This window comes from Peromyscus californicus, unplaced genomic scaffold, assembly GCF_007827085.1.
Source record: "Peromyscus californicus insignis strain IS unplaced genomic scaffold, ASM782708v3 Scaffold_9__1_contigs__length_137607984, whole genome shotgun sequence".
Lineage (NCBI taxonomy): Eukaryota > Metazoa > Chordata > Mammalia > Rodentia > Cricetidae > Peromyscus > Peromyscus californicus.
Window position 1 is genome coordinate 76,043,228 of NW_026294617.1, and position 19,987 is coordinate 76,063,214.

Consider the following 19,987-nt stretch of genomic DNA (forward strand, 5'->3'; position numbering starts at 1 on the left):
ATATGACTGAATTGTAGTCCATGATGTGTACATAGCACATTTTTGTGCCCATTGTCAGTTAATAGAGACTTCTGTTGTCTCTCTCTTTTGTTGTGAACAGTACTTCAGAAAACTTGGAAATGCAGATGTTTCCATGATATACTAGTTTCATTTTCCTTTGTGGGATTGCTGAATCACATGGTAGTTATATTTTTTTGTATATGGGTATTTTCCTTGCATGTATGTATATGCACCATACGTCTGCAGTGCCCATTGGAAGCCAGAAGAAGACATTGGATCCCTTGAAACTGGAGTTACAGATGGTTATGTCATCATATGGGTGTTGGGAACTGAACCCAGGTCCTCTGGAAGAGCAGCTCCTGCTCTTAACTGCTGAGCCCTCTCTCCAGCCCCTCCCCGCCTCCCCCCATAGGTCTATTTCCAAACTCTGAGTAGTTTCCATACTAATAGACATCTCCATCAGCAGGGTGCAGGGATTCCCATTTTTCCCTTTTCTCCACATTCTAGTCAGCATTTGCTATTCTTTTGGATAAGAGCGGCTCTTCCAGGGCTGAGAGAGGGTCTCCTGACTCTGATTTACCTTTCTTCTATACCTTTCCTCTGTGGATTTTACATACGTAATCTGGATTTTAAAAATCCACTTTACAGTATTGTTAAGAATTTTGAAATCTTAACTCATCTTCTTAAACAACATCTGGGCCAGTGTGTGTGCAGCTTTGGCACAACTTGTCATATTACCGCCACCCCACCTGTGATGTCTTCCTTTTGGTGACGTTTTCAGTCCGTCAAGTAGCTGCACTTTTTCAGGAGATGCAGCAATGCACCCTGGGAGCCATGGGGAGCTGGAGACCTTCAGTTTGGTTGTCTGCAGCTACAGTGGCATTTTTCTAGTATCAGATTCGTGGCTCACCGATTTATGTTGAGTCTCTGGGCATCTCTCCTTCGCTTCTGGTGGTGAGTCCTGTGGGAAGTGCAGCCCAGACACGTGTTTCCTCTTCCTAGATGATCAGCGTTGCTGGCCTTGCTGTTTGTAAGCCCTTCCGTCTTCATCCTTTCCTCCCACAGAACTCCCCTCTTCTCCCTTGATATTTCAATCCGCTCTGTGGTGGTTTTGCATTTTATGGGAACATCTCAAACTTTCCCCTTGGAGCCCTGATTTATAGTTCCTTGTCCTCTGCTCTGTCCTTCGCAGCTTGTGATCCTGAGTTTTATCTGCGCTGCATTCCTGTTTTCATGTGACACACAATTATCTTCATCCTGTCTGTCTCTGCTGCTCTCGGCCCCTTCCACAGAGTCTGGCATTCTTATTGTTTTTTCATTTCTTTTCAGAACCTAAATGTGTCAGTGGCTTGAGAGCAGAGAACCAATTCTTTCTCAGTGTACTAGTTCTTGGCAGTGAATATTTTTACAGTGTACTCTTTATCTAATTGTATGTGGCATACATCCATACTTTATATTGCAGGACCTTTTAATAGCCCCCATGTTGGATTTTTCCATATTATTCATTCTGCACCGAGTCACTGCTCGCCTGTAAATAGAGAAAGGCTGTGCCATTTGGATCCCCTCACCCTGAACCTCCCTGTGAGGTGAGGGCTTCTCTGTGTCAATTGGCTTAGCAGTGAGGAGTCTAAGAAGTGGGGAGAAGGCCAAAGTGTGGGCCTGCAGCAGGGGAGTTGAAGCTTGGCACCACCTTCCTCTCTGGAGAAGCCTCTGTGCCAGGGGTCAGCTTCCTGAATGCCAGCTCTGGCCCAGCTCTCCACAGAGGCTGAGCCCGGCTGTGCTCTGGTGCCGCTGCATCCGGAGTTTGCCCCAGATGTACTGCAGACTCTCTTGTTGCTATAGTGGCCACGGTGGCCTGCGACTCCTCTGTGCTTTAACTTGCTGTTGACCTGGAGGGGTGAGGTGGAGTTCAGACCATTCTTCCTGTAGCAGAGCAGGCTTTCTGAAACACAGATCGGATGCGCTGTTTCTTTGCTTAAACGCTTCGGTGGAGCCTCCTTGTTTTGGGTTGGGATTGCAGAGCGCTGCATGGAACCTGCTCTCGCTGCGACTCTCCGCTACCCACGCACGGCTTGTAATTCTGCTGCACCCATTCCTTTCATGGCCTCCAATGAGCCGTGTTCCCTCTGCATTCAAACCTGCACACATTATGTCCTTCTGCCTGGAATGCTCTCCACCCGTTCCTTCCACCCACACAGATACTCATACACAATCTGCTCTGCCTGTGTATGTGCTGTGGCCCTGGCTTTCACTTGCCAGATTTGTTCACTAACTCTCTGTTCTCCTGAGGCAACAGGTACTCATGAAAATACTCGACACCTTGTATTATCATTGTTTGTTTGGGCATAACCACTATTTGCTCTAAGGCTACAGGGTAGAAACCAGGACTGCTTTATTCATGGATAATCCCAGTACAAATAGTCCAGGCCTCACACAAGTGTAGGAGCGTTCATGCGTGCATGTGTGTGTGTGTGTGTGTGTGTCCCTGTGTGTGTCTGTGTATGTCTTGTGGCAGTGAGAGAGAGGACATTAGATTTTCTTGTTGCTCCTGGTGCCATTTTCCCCTAGACTCTCTGTTGCCTTTTCCGCTGTGGACTAGGTTTGAAAACTTTTGTAAAATTGAGCTCATCACTTGTAAAGATGATGTTTGACAATAAATGGGAAGAACTTACAGAGGTGTCTGGCACCTAGAAATAATATAATGTCTGCATTTTTCCTGTTGGAGGTCAGTAGTAGAGTCGAAGTTGAGAGATTGGCCCTCCTCTCCCTAGACTCTGAGGCACATGCAATGTTCATAGGAAGACTGCAGGAGCTCTGCTGGAGGGCGCTGTCTTGGAGGATGTCTTTAGGGGTAGGGTAGGCTTCAGTTCAGAAGGAAATTGTCACCGCAACATAGAGTGAAGAAGGGTTAGGACAGAAGCAAGGCGAACTTGGTGGGACAGTGAGATGTAGTTCAGCAGGCAGGGTGGGGCCTGGGATGAGGAGTTGCTGCGCTGACTGGTGGGTGTAGATAAGGGAGTGAAGAGACTGGGAAACGAACAGAATAGAGACACACTCTGTCGCTGTTGTGAAAGTGAGGTCCCTGTTCTATTGAGATTATGATAATTTAATAAGAGAAGACAGAAAGAGACAAGCACTTATTTAATAATTAAACAGTGAGCATTCCTGGATATTCCTAGCTCATTGTGCTAAACTGTGGGGGTTTAGTGATGAGGGAGACAGCTGCCATCAGTTCTGTATGAGGTTTATAGCCCTGAAGTAAACCGTAGTGAGAAACACACACAAATAATCCCATTATGTGTAAAATCTGACCTGTAGTGAATGCCTTGCAGGATTAGTGGAGAAAGCGATTTTGTTTAGGCAGACAAGGTCTCTGGGGGAAGATGGCATTTCAGATATAAACTATGAGTAAGAGTTATGTGGGGAGGGCAGGGTAAGGCTGTCTCCAGGCACAGGGGACCACATGTCCTAGTGTTAGAGAGAAGGAACGCCACCACTTTGAGACACGGACAAAGGCAGAAGCGGTGGACTGGTGGTATTTTGAGGTGAGGGCAGGAAACATGGCAAGTGCTAGAATTTTATCTTGCCAGAGAAGTCATAAAGGGTTTAAAGAAGGAGGGGGCACAATCCAGTTATATGTTAAGATCATTCTGGAAGCACTTTAGAAAATAACATTGGTCATGATACAAGAAACGAGGAGTCCTCAAGAAGACAACGGTGTGGAATTAGTGTAGGAGTTCCTCATGATTTTTGTATTTCTCTGTGCACACCCCCTCTTCCTTCTACCTTCACCATGCCCACCCTCCCAGGGGACAGGTGCCTTGCTTTCACTGGGATGCACACACTCACTGTCCTGCAGATGAGGGCTCACACAGACTAGTTTGGCCAGCGTTAGTCCTCAGTCGCAGCTTGTACGGCAGCCTGGCTTCTCTTCACTATTAAACAAGAAATGAACTAGTGTCTGTAGGATGAGTATGTAGGATAGAGCTTGGGAAATGTTTTCGGTGGCCTGAAGATAGAAACCCCAGAACGCAGGTGCTTAGTGACCGCTGGCTGGAAGGATATGTCCGAGGTGACATTGTCTTGAATTACCCATAGAAGGGAAGGGAACAGGGTGAGGGACAGTCAAGCTAAATGTTATGCTTCTTGTGTGAGGACTGTGGTTGAAATAAGAGTTGACTCTTAGTGGGATGGCTGGTGTGATCAAAGTATGTCTGCAGACTTCACCGTTCACAGGTGAGTGGGGAAACGTCTTCACAGAGCGCAGGCCTGAGCAGGCAGTTCTCTGGTTGGTTGGCTGCCCTCCTCTCCCCTCATCCCAGTCACTTTGTAACTCGGTGTCAGATTGGTGTATGTGGTGCCTTGAGAAGTATAATGAGCTCCTTGAACCCTGGGCTGATACAGCTCCTGAGTGGTGCCTGTGTTTAATGGGCCCTGGCTCATTTGCCTAGAGCATTAAGATGGCCTAACTCCTGCAAAACCAGTGTAGGATCTTATTTACTAATGGCAGGTTGGTGGTGGTGTCTTTAGGGCTCTTCTTCCTCTGAGTTTCTCGGTTCTTCCTGTCCCTCTAGTCAACTCGGCTTCCCATTCCCATTTTGGAAATAGACTTCTGTAGGACAGTCGGACCTTTTTAGCACTATTTCCACTTTGAATTTATGTTTCTAGTTCTTCTATAACCAGCTCTGCACAGTTGGACAGGTTAGCATGCCTCTCTGGTCCTACTCGCCTCACCTAGAGAATGAGCATAATCGGATGTGTTGCTGTGTATGTTCGGTTTCCCCAGCCCCCAAGTGTATCTGGAATGCATTCTGAAGTGAGGGTAGAGCCAGCCCTTGTCCTCTCAAAGCCTGTAATCTAATGGGGGAGAGAGAGAGAGAGAGAGAGAGAGAGAGAGAGAGAGAGAGAGAGAGAGCGCGAGAGAGAGCGCGTCGGTAGGATGAAGTTAAGCTTTACCAGGTGCCAGGGCAGCTGCAGTGGTGGGTCACTGTGGGAGATGGGCGTTTGGAGGTCTGAGGGATGGCGAGTAGTTAATCCTGTGAATCGGACGGTGAAGAGAGCATAGGATGTGCAGAGTCCTGGCACAGGAAAAACTCAGCATTTGAAGTGCTGTTAGAAGCTGCCGTTGGTTAGAGAAAGTGTCTGAAGAAGGGGACCCCACTTGTGGAGTCTATCTACCAGGCCGAAGCAGCAATTCAGAAGGTTTTCAGTAGCTTCAGCTGGTGTCAGAGTCTAAAGTATCCACCAGCTGCCATCTGGTGAGTATGACAACTCAGACCGGACTAATCCTGACTCCTTTCAAGAAGATGACTTGCGAAGACAAGCCATTCTCTTTTCCTTTTGCCTGAGGGAGGTGGAGAGGGCCTGGCTAGCCTGCTGCTTTGGTCCCAAGGTTAAATGGTAGCGGTAGCGGCCTGCAGCATCTCCAAGTGAAATGACCAAGAGGTGATTATTGTCCTCTGAAGACTTGCCTCCCTGAACTCTGTACGGCGTGTTCAGGGAGTTCACAGCGTGGTTTGTGTTGACCCAGATGACGATGTTGTCAGGACTGGTCTGCACTGATGGTTTAGTAGCTTGGCTGGGCACAGGTCTCTTTTTCCACCGCACACTTTTATGTGCTAGGTAGCTCATAACTTAGGCTCTTCCTCTTCCTGCTCCAGTCACTTGTCACTGTATCCCCTGGTGTCTTCCCCCAACTGTCCTTTGCCTGGACACCAGGTCCAGAATTCACATTCAGATTTAAAGCCTCACACCATCTCCAGCCCTTCTAAACCCTAGCAGCAGAGGAGGACACTGCATTCATTTGCCATCTTCTGAAGTACATAGCCTCCCTCCCACACAGGCTATGGGAGGTGGGAAAAGCCAAACGACCAGAGATCATACCCCAGCGCTCCTGTGAGTGCTGAAAATGTTCCCATCCTGATCTCTCCTGACCTCTGCCTTGCTGCTTTCACTATGATGTTCTTCATCTTGGGCAGCTGGGCCCTCCCACTAGACTTTAAGAGCTGCCGCAATAAGGGGCGTCAGGGGCCGGGGATGTAGCTGAGTGGTAGAGCATTTGTTTTGCATGTGCAAAGTCCGGGGTTCAATCCCCAGTACTGCCAAAAAAAAAAGGGACGGGGGTGGGGGTGTCAAGTCTGGATAGAGGTTTTCGTGACAGAGCTTATGGGACTTGGGAAGGCTCTTACCCGTCTGAGCCTCACTTTCCCTCCTGGTAGGCTTCTGCCTGGGTTTTCTCCAGCTCAAAGCAGGTGTAGACATAAAGCACAGCGTTCTAAGAGACATTCCTTTGGAAATTTCAGAGCAAAGGGTTGCGGTAACTATCCCAGCTCCTGCTTCCCGCATCTTTATCATAGAGCCTTGTGACAGAACTGTATGAAGGAGGGGGAAAACCTGTCAGAAATGAGTGGGAGGCTCTTGTTCTAGAACCTTCGAGAAAAACGATCTCCTTTGCAGCAGATCATTTCTCAGCAGGTGTGCCCTTAGATGTCAGATGGCACGTCCAATGAGTGTATCAGGTGAATAGATAGACTCTCATGGAAGAAGCAGTGAGCTGCCCACCCCTCGAGCACATTTCCATTTCAGGCAGTGCTTCGCAGCTGTAAGTTTCCCCCTAATCCAGTGGAGTGACTCATAGTCTTGGTCTTCCCCTCCTCCACCCTCCCCCTCAGTCCTTCTCTCCCCACCTCCCGTGCCTGCACACTTGGGAAGAAGCATCACGCAGAAGTGATTCGTAAGATCGGCTCACACCGCAAATCTGTGAAGTTTAGAGCAAGGTGGACCAATTGCAGCCTCGGCTCTCCTGGACTTGCTGCCGAGAGCGACCTCTCTGAGCCTGTTGCTCAGTTAAAAACGACATGGGTTTTGTGACAGCTCACACTGTCTGCTTCATTGTAGACAAACTGGCTATTAGTATAGTTTCCCAGGAGTGTCAGGTTTCTTTTCCAAGGAAATATTATTTTACCTACTTTTTCTTTTTGTCTTTTTTTTTTTAACCCAGTCTCTCTTACAACAACAATACATAAGAAATACATGTGAAATATTTTTAAACACACAGTGTCTCATACCCAGATTTATCTCAGGGCCTCACTAAAGAGCTATGACATGGAACATGCTTGCATTCCACAAGTCAGCGTGGTTCAGGGGCAGCGCAGCTGTCTGAGTTAGTGTAAGTGTAATAGGCTAGACTCAGCAATTACCCAGTTCACAGCAGCTCTTTACCTACTTCTTAGTCGTGTGTTTATTTCTCGGCCCCGCCTGAGTCCTCATAACACAGCTGTCATTCTTTGAAGTAGCGTTTTTTGCTCGCAGCGTAAGGGAACCAATGCTTTGTAATGGATGATATCATCTGTCCTGGGGTGGACGTTCGCCACACTGATCTCTCTCTTCCTCCTTCGCTCTGTTCCTCTTTGATTCTCTCCTCTACACTCTCTTCCTCCTTCCCTTCATTCTGCACACCTTCCATCCTTACTACTTGTCTCTTCCCTCCTCCACTCTCTCCTTCCTCTACCCCTTCCCTTTTTCTCTTCCTTTCTTCTTTTTGGTTTTTCGAGACAGGGTTTCCTGTGTAGCCCCGACTGTCCTGGATCTCACTCTGTAGACCAGGCTGGCCTCGAACTCACAGAGATCCACCTGGTTCTGCCTCCCAAATTAAAGGCGTGTGCTACCATTGCCCGGCCCACAGAACTGGTTTTAAAAGAGTTCCAATAAGACCAATTTATTAATTTGTTTTGTAATCCAGGTTGCCTGGCACAAACTGCTTTGGTGGATCATGAACTCCTTGCTGTAAGGAATATAAGACATTGTCTTTTTCTGTGCTCAGGAGCCATCCCAGCATTCCATCCTCGAGGCAGCTGGGTTCCTAGCACATCTGTAAGAACACATGCACACCACCTCCCTTCAGTGCACGCTGTCAGAGCACGGTGGGCCTCGTTCATCTCCTCTTGCACTGGGTGGACTGTTCCCCTCAGGCTGAGACACTTGGCTCCGTTCTCACTATTCTTGGTTTTTCCTTTCACATCTACACTTTACTGGGGCCCTCTGTTTTAAATCTTTTCCCTGTGTTCTTGCTCATCCTAACTTTTAAAAAATTACTATTGCGAGATATTTTGATATTGAGATATATTTGTTTTATCAAGATACTGAGATTTATTTGTCTCTGTTTTGAGATAACTGTGGCTTCACACATGGTTGTGAGAATGGATGGGAGACAGCCAGGACCCTTTACCAGCTGTCTTATGGTAGAAGCATCATGTGAGATTGCTGCACAGTGTCACAGCCAGGGTGTTGACATGGACAGCATCTTGACAGGAAACAAGAGCCCTTATGCTTTGGTGTGGGAACTCCTTCTCAGGTGCTCATCATGTCCCTTCTTCATCGTTTACACTTTTACGCTCCTTGCTTTTTTCACTGTTGAATTGCTTTCTTAAAATATTTGTTTGTTTGTTAATTTTTATGTGTATAGGTGTTTTTGCTTGCTTGCATGTCTGTGTACCACATGCAAGCCCTCAGAGGCCAGAAGAAGGCATCAGATCCCCTGGAACTGGGGTTACAAACAGTTGTGAAGTTTCTCTGTGGGTGCAGGGAATCAAACCCTGGTTCTCTGGAAGAGCAGCCAGCGCTCTTAATTGCTAAGCATCTCTCCAGCCCAGCTTTTTTATTTCTTGGCCCAAGAATTTAGCTAAATCAAGAGACCTACAGAGTTTGTCCTTTATTTGGCCAGCTGGCCAAATTTTCACTTTGTTGGAACTTCTAGAAGGGCCATTTCTTTTCTAATAAGTGTCATTTGGATAACTCAAGGTCACTTTAAAGTTTGTAAGAGGACACGGACTGTTGTGGGTGGCACTTGCATCAGCTTCAGGCAGGTCACACAGGGGCTGGCATGGCACGAATTATTTATGACGTAAGGGTCCTAACCCAGTATCCTCCCCCCAAAGGACAGTTCTGCACAGAAGATGTGGACGAGTGCCTGCTGCAACCCAATGCCTGCCAGAACGGCGGCACCTGCACCAACCGCAATGGAGGCTACGGCTGCGTGTGTGTGAACGGCTGGAGTGGAGACGACTGCAGTGAGAACATCGACGATTGCGCCTTCGCTTCCTGCACGCCGGGGTCCACCTGCATCGACCGCGTGGCCTCCTTTTCCTGCTTGTGTCCAGAGGGAAAGGCAGGTAAGGCCAGCAGAACGACAGAGCTGGAGAAAGGACGGGTGGAGGAGGCGTCTCGTCCATGTGGCACCTTGTGGCACCTGCGTGTCCTGTGTGATGCAGTCTGCTAGTCAGAGGCTAGCTGTGTTCCTGAGGCAGTCAGCTCCACCTGAGTGCCTCAAGACCGTGGCCTGAAAAGCACCTCAGAAATCCAGATTAGATGACTCATCCACGGATGCTCAGAGTCATTTTAAGAAGAAATACCCATTTACTCAGACGAGCGTGTTTCCTCCTCGGTGCGTCCGAAGAGTCTCTTAAGGAAAAACTCTTCAGACTGCGGAGTTACCTTGTGTTTCCAGACAGCCGATAGTTTTAGGAGGAGCAGAGCACTGTGGAGGCAGACTCATGAGAAGAAAATCACCGGGCAGCCAAGAAAACCTGCAGCCCGACCTTTCCCAGAGCCACACCTCCAGCTCTGTGGAAGAAGGCTTGGCCAATTGCAGACTGGAAAATCCGGTTCCCACCAGAACCTTGCAGAGCAGGAAGCCTAATAGTGTGGCCTCCTCCCTCCTCCACTTGCACAGGTGTGGGCTCTTGCAGGTCATTCCTCCCCCTCTGCACCTGATCCAGGAATGCTGAGGTGATTGGCTGGGTGCCGGAGGATAGACAGATGAGGTTCAGTTCTGAGGCTAGTAAGATGCCAGGGAGCCCGTGCGCATTAGGTAACGTGACATTGGAGACGGAGGATGCCGGATAAAACACAGGAAGCATGGAATGTTTGACACATACTTACATGAACATTTTTTTTTTATGTTTATTAGAAATTCAAATTTGACACATACCTACATGAACATTTTTTTATGTTTATCAGAAGTTCAAATTTAACTGGACATCTGCTGTTTTTGCTTGCTAATTCTGGTACTCGCTACAGGATATCTTCATTTTCCTGTGCTCCTCCTCTTGGAGGAGCACGCTAGCGGAGAGCTCCAGTCTGAGCCCAGGTTGTGTGCAGCAGCTGAGGGCTGTGACATGTCCCTAATGTAGGAGCAGATGAAGGGAACATTGCCTCCAGATTGTGATGTTAAAAATTTGGTTCTGCTTTCGATGAAGAAAAAGCTTTTCTCTAAAGAGGTTTGTGTGTCTTCTCTGTGCTCTATCCTGAGATAGGTCTCCTGTGTCATCTGGATGATGCCTGCATTAGCAACCCTTGCCACAAGGGGGCGCTGTGTGACACCAACCCCCTGAATGGGCAGTACATTTGCACCTGCCCGCAGGGCTACAAGGGGGCCGACTGCACAGAAGACGTAGATGAGTGTGCCATGGGTGAGTGCCTGGCATCTTTTCTGGGTTTGGAGTGTGCCATGGGTGAGTGCCTGGCATCTTTCCTGGGTTTGGAGTGTGCCATGGGTGAGTGCCTGGCATCTTTTCTGGGTTTGGAGGTTGTGTCAGCTCAGCAAGTGTTTCAGTGGGAGTGCATTGTACTTTAGGTATCACACCTAAACCTTGATTTTTTTCCTGTTCCACACACACAGTTTACAACCAACCTTTCCTGCATGACCATAGCTCCCTTCTGGGAATTAAATAATAGGGTGGATCTAGACTTGATTCTTTTTTTTTTTTGGTTTTTCGAGACAGGGTTTCTCTGTGTAGCTTTGCGCCTTTCCTGGGACTCACTTGGTAGCCCAGGCTGGCCTCGAACTCACAGAGATCTGCCTGGCTCTGCCTCCCGAGTGCTGGGATTAAAGGCGTGCGCCACCACCGCCCGGCTAGACTTGATTCTTAATAGAGGCCCCTCTGCTGGAGTGATGGCTCTGCTGTTAATCATGTACTGTGCTTGCAGGGGATCCAAGTTCAATTCCCAGCACCCACATCAGGCAGCTCACAAGTGCCTGCAACTCTAACTTTGGGGGATATGACCTCATCTTCGGGCCTCACACACACATACATGTACCTAACTAATAATATATAAATAAAATTAACATAAAGTCCTACCTTGGTAAGAGGTTAAAAAAAAAAAGAGCATCACAAAATAAGAGATCACCCTAGTAATTTCTTTTTATAAATTAATGAATAAACCTGCAAATAGAGTGATCTTGCTTAAAGTGTTGTAACTTTCAAACTGTCCTCTAATATTCACATTTGTGGAGACTCTGGCGAGAGCTTGGTCCTGGTAACTGGTTCTTATGTATTACAGCCAACAGTAATCCTTGTGAGCATGCAGGAAAGTGTGTGAATACAGATGGCGCCTTCCACTGTGAGTGTCTGAAAGGCTACGCAGGGCCTCGCTGTGAGATGGACATCAACGAGTGTCATTCAGACCCCTGCCAGAATGATGCCACCTGCCTGGACAAGATTGGAGGGTTCACCTGTCTGTGCATGCCAGGTAAGTAGGGCCAGCTGTGCTGACAGAGAACTTGGTGATTCCATGCCCTGTGCCAGCTCGTGATTCCCTTTGCTGACTGAGCAGAGTCAGGACTGCCATGCAAGCTCTTTAACTGCAGGGTAAGAGACTGCTGGGGTAGTTAGAGCAGAGCAGACCAACTCAAACCAGACCACCATGTCAAACCCCAGCGTCACCCACTGGAAAACCTCAGAAGCAGTTTCCCACTGGAATCCTCTAAACAGCAAGTTTCCTGATCCTCCGATAAATTACATGCACCGTTGCATTTCATTCATAGAATTAGACTTTAGCCACAGTTGTACAGGCACTTGTCACTTACCCGGAACGGGGACACTGGCTTAGTTGGGTCCTGGGGCTCTCCTGCAGGGTGCATGCTTGACTCCTTAGAGGAAGCAGATAGGATGAAGTGATAGCAGAGGTGAGCCATTCTGTCTAATAAGGGATGGCGGCACTCTCGCCTTGGGAAGGGGGCCCTCCTAATCCTGACCTGCACCCCAAGAGCACCAGTTCAGCTGGTCTTTAGGAAGAGAGTGGGGGGCAGTTTCCAGGAATTAGAAATCGGTCACAGAATGTGGGGAGTCCTTGTTTGCATGCTGTTTCACTGGTGTCCTGGGGGTAACCCGTGCATCAGTCACTTTTCTTTTCACTGTGGTGAACAGAACCCATTAAAGGCTCACAGGCAAGTCAGTCCTTCGTGGAAGAAGAAGATGTGGGGAGGGCGTGTGGTGATGGCTCCTCCCATTTTGGTGGATTGGGAAGCAGAGATAGATAAGAGGACCAGAAGCAAAGCTAAGCTGTTGTCTTCCATTCCCATTGCTAGTCTACCAGCAAGGCCTCATGTCACACAGCTTTCATAGCCTCCTTAAACAGCACCAGCTGGCGACCAGGTGTTCAAATACATGATGAGCCTATGAAGGATATTTCACATCTGTAGGGAAACATCCTTGCTCCTTCTTCACGTTGGCAAAGATACTTTGCTGACTGCAGGGACTTTGTTTTTGTTTTTTTTTTTTTTTTTAAATCATAGCAAAGTCCCTTTGTCTTTGAAGAAGTGCTGGTGCTTCAAAGGGGGTTGTAGCCATCACTGCACATTTGTGCTTCCTTGGCTGGAATGCCCCTTTATTTCTGTCTGAACCACATGTGTGGTCCATTTGTGCAGGTTTCAAAGGTGTACATTGTGAACTGGAGGTGAATGAATGCCAGAGCAACCCGTGTGTAAACAATGGGCAGTGTGTGGACAAAGTCAATCGCTTCCAGTGTCTGTGTCCGCCTGGTAAGTGCCCGCCACCTGCCCCTGTGCTCTTCCAAAGCACCAAGCCAGCTGACCACAGGGAGGGGAGCGAGGGAATGTGTGTGGGCTGTGCATGAGGAACTCATTAAAGTGAGTGCTTGGGGAGAGACTGTGTGTGCTGAGGTGGGAAACTGTTTCAGCCAGTACATCTTCCAAGTCTTTTGTGGCCCGAAGTCCAAGTCTGTTCTTGAATGGCCCCTGACCTCCCTGTCTGTGTCTGTATTTTCAGAGTGCTCACACCTCACAGAAGCACAGGATTTTATTTTTTCCTTGTGAGTCATATTCCTAAATCCCAAGACATTTTATCCTGTTAAGTGCAGGCAGGCAACATACATCAGATTTTTTCCAAGGTCCTCCGCCTCTGCTGATGTTGAAGGCATGCCAGCTGACTGCTGTGGCCAGTGGCTTTTCCACTTCCTCTTCAGAGCTAAGATCCTTTTAGTCTGGGGACATTGTTACTAGCTTGAGACTCTATCTTTCCATAGTGTCTCAGTTCCTCTTGCTTCTGGAGATGATCTCTGTGCTCTGAAGAAGCAACTATGGAAACCCCAGGGCCTCTGACCTCCAAACTTTGCCCAGGTGTTCAGTCACCTGCCAGGGAGAGTCGTCTGCTTGGTGACACATTGGCATACGCTCTGCCAGTGGTTGAACCCACTCTTTCGTTAAAGGAAGATGGGTGAGTCCTTGATTTGTGTCATTTCTGTGCCTCTTCAAGGTTTCACGGGACCAGTGTGCCAGATTGACATTGACGATTGCTCCAGTACTCCATGTCTGAATGGGGCCAAGTGCATCGATCATCCGAATGGCTATGAATGCCAGTGTGCCACAGGTAAGCATCAGCCCACTCTCCGTCTCTTGGGAGCTCCCTCTGCCAGGGGAGTGACTGCCTTTCCACTGACTGCTCAGTGTTAGAGCATAAAGGAGTTTCACTCTAACAGTCAGGGTAGCTCGTGCTAGAGAGAGCTTTTGCTGCAGACTTCCTGCTGCTCTTACGGTACCCCCTGCAGCACCTGCCTCCATTTCAACATCACAGTGGCTCTGCCCACATGTCGAGGTGGTGTCTGTGTGTTTATGGGAAGGATTTAGGCAGCAGTGAGCTTCTAGCTGTCTTCACTGATTCCTTAGGAAGAAAATTCTAGAAGAAAGCTGCCTCTCACCAAGGCTCTCTGCAGGGCCTGGCTCTTGTCTCCTGAGCAAGGCCTTTATGCAGTGCAGAGGTTTTCTGCGCCCAGGATTCAGGTGTCCTTGAGAGTAGGCTGTGACTGACAATAACCAACTCATGATTTGATTCTATGTTCCAAGAAGATTTGGTCAAGTAGATGTACATTTCCGGGCTTGGGCCATATTTCTCACTTGGGAGTGGGTTTCATTAAGGCAAATGGCCACTTTTGGTACAAAAGTGTACATCAATGTAGAGAAGGTCTAGAAATTTTTAGAAAAGGAAACTTCTTACTTTTTTGATTATTTGAGACAGAAATCAGGACTAGGGACTGGAGAGATGGCTCAGTGGTTGAGAATACTTGCTGCTCCTGCAGAGAACCTGGGTCTGGTTCGTAGCACTTACATAGTAGCTCGCAACCATCTGTAACTCCAGTTGCAGGGGATCTGATGCCCTCTTCTGGCCTCTGTGGGCATCAGACACAGACATGGTGCACATGCATACATACAGGCAGGCAAACACTCAAATAAACAAAGTCATGAGTAGAGTCACAACAGGAGTTAGAAAACAGGTGAGCGTAGAAACATTGTGCACGTGATTTCTCTCCTATCTCAGGAAAGCAGACTTAGCCCCACAGGTGTCCAGAGTGCTGATGCTTCTGCCATGGGTGAGGACACCCCGCTGAGCTGCGTTTTCTTCTTAGAAACCATTGCCAGGCTTTGTCTCCACCAGCCAGCTTCTATGGAGTGTGACTTCACGGAAGTGAGGTTAAGCTGTAGACCTCATGTTTGAAAGGAACAGGAGGGCTGGTGAGATGGCGGGGTGGGTGAAGGCACTTCCCCACAAGCCTGAAAACTTGAACTTGACTCCCAGACCCCATGGAGCAAGGAGGAAACTGACCCCCAAAAGTGTCCTTACCTCCACATAAGTGTTGTGGCTTGTACACACCCACAGCACCCGATTAAAAATAATAAATTAAAAAAGGGAAGTGAGATGTCCTGAGCCCTTTAGGAAGAGGCAGGACATGGATCTAGTTATAGCTCAATTGTGGGAACTCTTATTTCATTGTCTTTCAAATGGTCACAAGTGGGTAATTCGTTTTATTTAGCGAATATTTATTTAGAAATTAGTAGCATAGTACTCTTGGGAGGGGGGCTGTGAGACTCCATCTCTGTGCTCCAGAGTCAGAATTGGAAGATAGAATTCATGAAACCATAGTCAGCACCTGTGTGTGGGAGGAAATATGTTCAGACACAGGCATACAAGGAGGATGTGTGGAGCACTTTTCCCTGAAGCCCAGGGCCCGTGAGGCTGGGAAGACGGCTGTGGACCCAGGGCTCAGGCTTAGACACAAACATGTGAGGGGAATGTGTGGAGCACTTTTCCCTGAAGCCCAGGGCCCGTGAGGCTGGGAAGACGGCTGTGGACCCAGGGCTCAGGCACAGGGCATTTCAGTTCTGCAAACTCACGAGAATCTGTGAGCGCAGGTCCCCAAGCTTGAATTCTAAATCAAACAGGCAGTTCCCGCTGCCCAAGGCCAGCTGTGGAAATCGTTCTAGATGTGAGATGTACAGGGTAGATGGACACACTGCCTTTGGGGGCCGACACAGCGTGTTTCCTGGTTTTGAAGACCCTCAGTAAACTTCCTTCTGCAGGTTTCACTGGTGTGCTGTGTGAGGAGAACATCGACAACTGTGACCCAGATCCTTGCCACCACGGCCAGTGTCAGGACGGGATTGATTCCTATACCTGCATCTGCAACCCTGGGTACATGGGGGCCATCTGCAGTGACCAAATTGATGAGTGTTACAGCAGCCCTTGCTTGAATGAAGGACGCTGCATCGACCTGGTGAATGGCTACCAGTGCAACTGCCAACCGGGTACATCAGGTAGGACAGCCCCTCCCTCCCGAGCTCTGGGGTCTTTTCTCTGGCATCGTCAGTCTTAATGTGACAGCTTTTTTCTAGCCCTGTGTCTGGTGGGGCCTTGGACATTTCAGGCCAAGTTAAGGGAAGGGAACACTTTGCCTCACACCTTGGTAGTTGCAAAGTAGAACGCCAAGGTGCCAGCTCTTTTTCCAGGGCTCCTGGGTGACTACCTGAACCTGGAAGGGTTCTGCTGACTAGATGAGGGCCAGCTCTCTCTTAATCATGAGTTCTGGAGTCATTTGGTCAGGCAGCAGCATTTTGCAGGTTTCCCTGGATTCCATTTTACCTTTTAGAGGAATGATGAACACAGCTGTAGCTACTAGACAGAGAAATACTGTGTTCAAGATCAAAGGAAAATGTATTAGTGGAAGATTAACCAGTGTGAGCCTTTTTGAGCAGGGAACCTGCCAATACACAGGGTGATTTGTTGGGGACTCATCCTGGACTTAAGGAAGTTGGCCTATGGAGGGGGCAGAGATAGGGGAGTGGGTAACTGCCCTGATTTTATTGTTTTCCTTCAAATCCATTTCTTCAAACTTGTCAAAGGCCCTGGTCTACATCCAGGGCCTCACACATGCCAAGTTTGAAAACAAAGTCCTTTTTGAATTGCTCAAGCATACGAAAAACATCCCATGCCTTCACAGCTGAGAATGTGGGCCCCCTCCCCACATTTAGATAACTCCCTCAAAGGGCTGAATAGAGCTTTGTGAAACCTTCCAAAAGCAATTTGCTTCCGGGCTGGTCCCCAGACATGAGAAATTGCAGTACGAAAGAAATGCAAGAGATTTACAAGCAGCTGAATGGATGCCTGTAGAATGGAGGGGCTGTTTTAGGCCGCCGTCTTCCTCATTGTGACAAACATCACTGGCAACCTGGCGAGTGGTGGGTTGGCAGGGACTTCTTTTCCTCTGGGCTTATATCCTTTTGCCAGAGTGTATCAGGTAGACTTTCCTTCGGGGGCCAGAGGCAAGAAGTTGCTATTCACGGTTTGCAGCAGGCAGCATGCAGAGGAAGGCCAGACCCATTGCTGCAGCTGTTCGAAGAAACAGAGCAAAGAGCTGCAGGCAGCATACAGAGTTGCTGGTCTGTAGTCAGTGGAGAGGAGCTGGCATGTGCCGGGAACCTGGCTGCAGAGTCCATTTAGGAGACATTGTTGGTAGACTTGTTGAGGAATTTCTGATCCAGGTGTCAGGCAGTCACTGTTGGTAGCTTGATGTCTGGGAGGGATCATCACAGCTTGGTAACCGTCCCTGTCTGGATGCTTAAAGGGAGAGAGGCTCAGAGTCACCGTCGGGCCCTTTCTCGTCTGTGCTTTTATGATAAACTGCTGAAGTGAGTTCCTTTGGGTTTCAAGTGACCCAAAATGGCTTGTTCTAGCATAAAGAATCATTAAGGAAGAACAGCCAAGCAGACAGTTCAGCAACGGCATAGAAGCCTCTTACAGGCTACAAGAAACAATAGAATCACAGACCTCGGGAGAGGGCCGCACGAGCAGGGCAGCTGCAGACCTGCGGTCTCAAAGGGCAGGTGTGTGAGTAGGGATGCTCATGGCCCAGCTTGATCAGGTGCCATTTTCACCTCAAGTGAACCATGAGCCCAGGGCTAGAGCTGCATTGGCATGCTGGGGCTTCATGGGACTGTCTTCATAGATTGAGGGCTAAAGGCTAGAAGGATCTCCTTGTATACAGAAATATAGAAGCTAGTGTCTTATTCATGGTTAGTGAGGTTAGCCTCATCAACACAGAAAGACTGCATGGCATTCTGGAACTAGCACAGAGGTGGTCATTATTGATAAATATTTGATCCACCTACAGATAATACAGTTTGTGAGTGAATCAGCATGGTGACATCAGGTCTAGAAGTTTCACCTGCTTATATTCTTACTATGAGTTTCTATTTTTAGACTTTCTATACCACAAGGTAGTCTATGGTACCCACAAAGCTTTCTCACATGCATGTTAACTAATGTAATAGGAGTATTGCCTTATATTGCCATTACATAACCATGGCAACAATAAAGATGGATGTACCCCTGCTGTTTAGTTACTCATATCTACCAAGCTCATGCAAATGTAGCCAAACCGTCACTCATCTGCAGAGCAGGCCAGGAGCCAAGCATCACAAGATGCATCTGGAGTTTTATCTCAGTACCCACAGTAATCACCAAGCTTAAGGTGATAGATACAAGTTCTAAAAGTTGAATTCAAAGCTCAAATTTTATTTTAGGTGCAAAATACTATCAGCTATTTTACTAAATATGATAGGTTTATTTCCTTCACTTAGCCTTGATTTATGTGTTGGGGTTTGTTTGTTTGTTTAACTGAAGATGGGATTCCAGGAAGAATGCTGCTGTTTCAGCTCACAGTTGAAGCTGTGGCTGCCTCTCCTGGCTCTGATGCTTTCTCAGTCTGAGGACTGAGAGTTAACAAGTGATAAAGTGACAGATTTTAACCTCTTCACCGAAGCTGTTCTTAGGTGAACCAGACACATGTCTGTTTGGCTGTGGATGTGTAGATACGAGTATACAGTTGGGCCCTGCTGCCCGGATCCTGGCTAAGATGCTTTCAATTTTACCTATGTTGCCTTTGTACAGTTACCATGACAACAGACTAGAAGGGACAAATCATGGCTCAGTATGAGTAGTCCAGCCCTCTTGGCTTCTCAGTCCTGGATTCTGTGGACTGTACTTGGCAAAGCATTGCTGTGTTCTGTTAGGACTGTCTGGATCCCCTTCAGACTTCTGACCGCATAGCACCATGGACGGAAGTGCTGGCATTCCTGTGGTAATACAGAATCATTTCTCTGGGGCTCTTTTACAGGTCTTAATTGTGAAATTAATTTTGATGACTGTGCCAGTAACCCTTGTATGCACGGAGCCTGTGTAGACGGGATCAATCGTTACACTTGTGTCTGCTCCCCAGGATTCACAGGTAATACTCCTTGCGTTTGGAGGGGCCCCTTTTAGCCCCATCGGGTTGGGAAAGGGGCCCCTAAGTGACAATCACCTTTCCACCTGTCTCCTGTTTCTCAGCATCTCTGAAAGGTTTGCGATCTGCTTCTGTACTTCTGAACCAATTTTCTGTTTCCAGACCTTTCCTAAATGCAAACACTGAATTTCCTTTAGCGTTTTCAGGCCACATGTTTCTTGCTACTTGAGAATTCCTAGCAGACTGTAACTTTCCATCACTGTGCTTGAGTTAATGCCTCCACAGCCACCTTTGTCTCCCTCCAGGCAGTGGCCAGTGCTTCTGTAAAGCTGCGTCCAAGGTAAACGTGCATGAGAACACTGACTGCTTACCCTGGGGTCCTGCCTCTTCTGGGAGCCTGTTTGGGGAGGGCATAATTTGAGGAGACCACCCGAATTTGGCTAGAATAAGCAAGATCTTTTTGCCCATGAAAAGAAAGTACATTAATATTGTATTGTAACTCTTCCTTAAGTGTGAACCTCTAGAGAATTTGCACTTGTGCCCATTGGTGAAATGCAATCCACACATTTCCTTGTTATTGTTAACTTTGTCATTTACTTTTCTGGTAAAATTGCTGTTGAGGCTCCAGAGGAAGCCTAGGCCCTCACTGACACCTAAGTATGGTAAAAGTCCCATCATGAGGATACACTCTGTATTCTGCTCTTTCTAGACAGTACCACACACAAGAAGGCATATATGATATTATCCTTCAGTTATTGCCATATGGGCATCTGCTCTCCAGGTGAGCAGCCCGCTTCAGAGCTTTTAGCAGAGTCTAAGGACATCCAGGACCAGGTGAAGAGAATGCCTGCCGTTCACTAGCTGGGTACCTAGTTTCTCTATGCCAGTGGTATGACCTCGACACTTGACAGGAATGTTTTGTGGCTCCAGCAGACCTCAGTTCTTCCTGGTCACTGAGAAGCCAGAGTGGTGAAGGTCCCATGCCTCCCACCCACTGAGGTAGCCCGGTGAACCTGGGCATCCTGAAAGCTGTTCTCCCAGATCCAGTGGGAGCTGAGTAAAATACACAGGCGAGTTGGAATGCAGTGTGGTTGAAATTGTAGCGGGAAGAGAAGGCTCAGTTTGTATGAACGAC

General features: G+C 48.0%; 1 protein-coding gene across 2 annotated transcripts in view; it reads left to right on the forward strand.

The window, feature by feature from the left end:
- Notch2 (notch receptor 2) overlaps positions 1–19,987 on the forward strand; it is a 140,667-nt gene that overhangs the window by 79,559 nt on the left and 41,121 nt on the right. For both annotated transcript variants that reach the window (XM_052730395.1, XM_052730396.1), the window contains exons 6-12: positions 8,937–9,170; positions 10,314–10,469; positions 11,341–11,529; positions 12,707–12,820; positions 13,554–13,667; positions 15,653–15,886; positions 18,745–18,855. In XM_052730395.1, the coding sequence (XP_052586355.1) occupies positions 8,937–9,170; positions 10,314–10,469; positions 11,341–11,529; positions 12,707–12,820; positions 13,554–13,667; positions 15,653–15,886; positions 18,745–18,855 (1,152 nt within the window). The remainder of the gene's footprint in view (positions 1–8,936; positions 9,171–10,313; positions 10,470–11,340; positions 11,530–12,706; positions 12,821–13,553; positions 13,668–15,652; positions 15,887–18,744; positions 18,856–19,987) is intronic.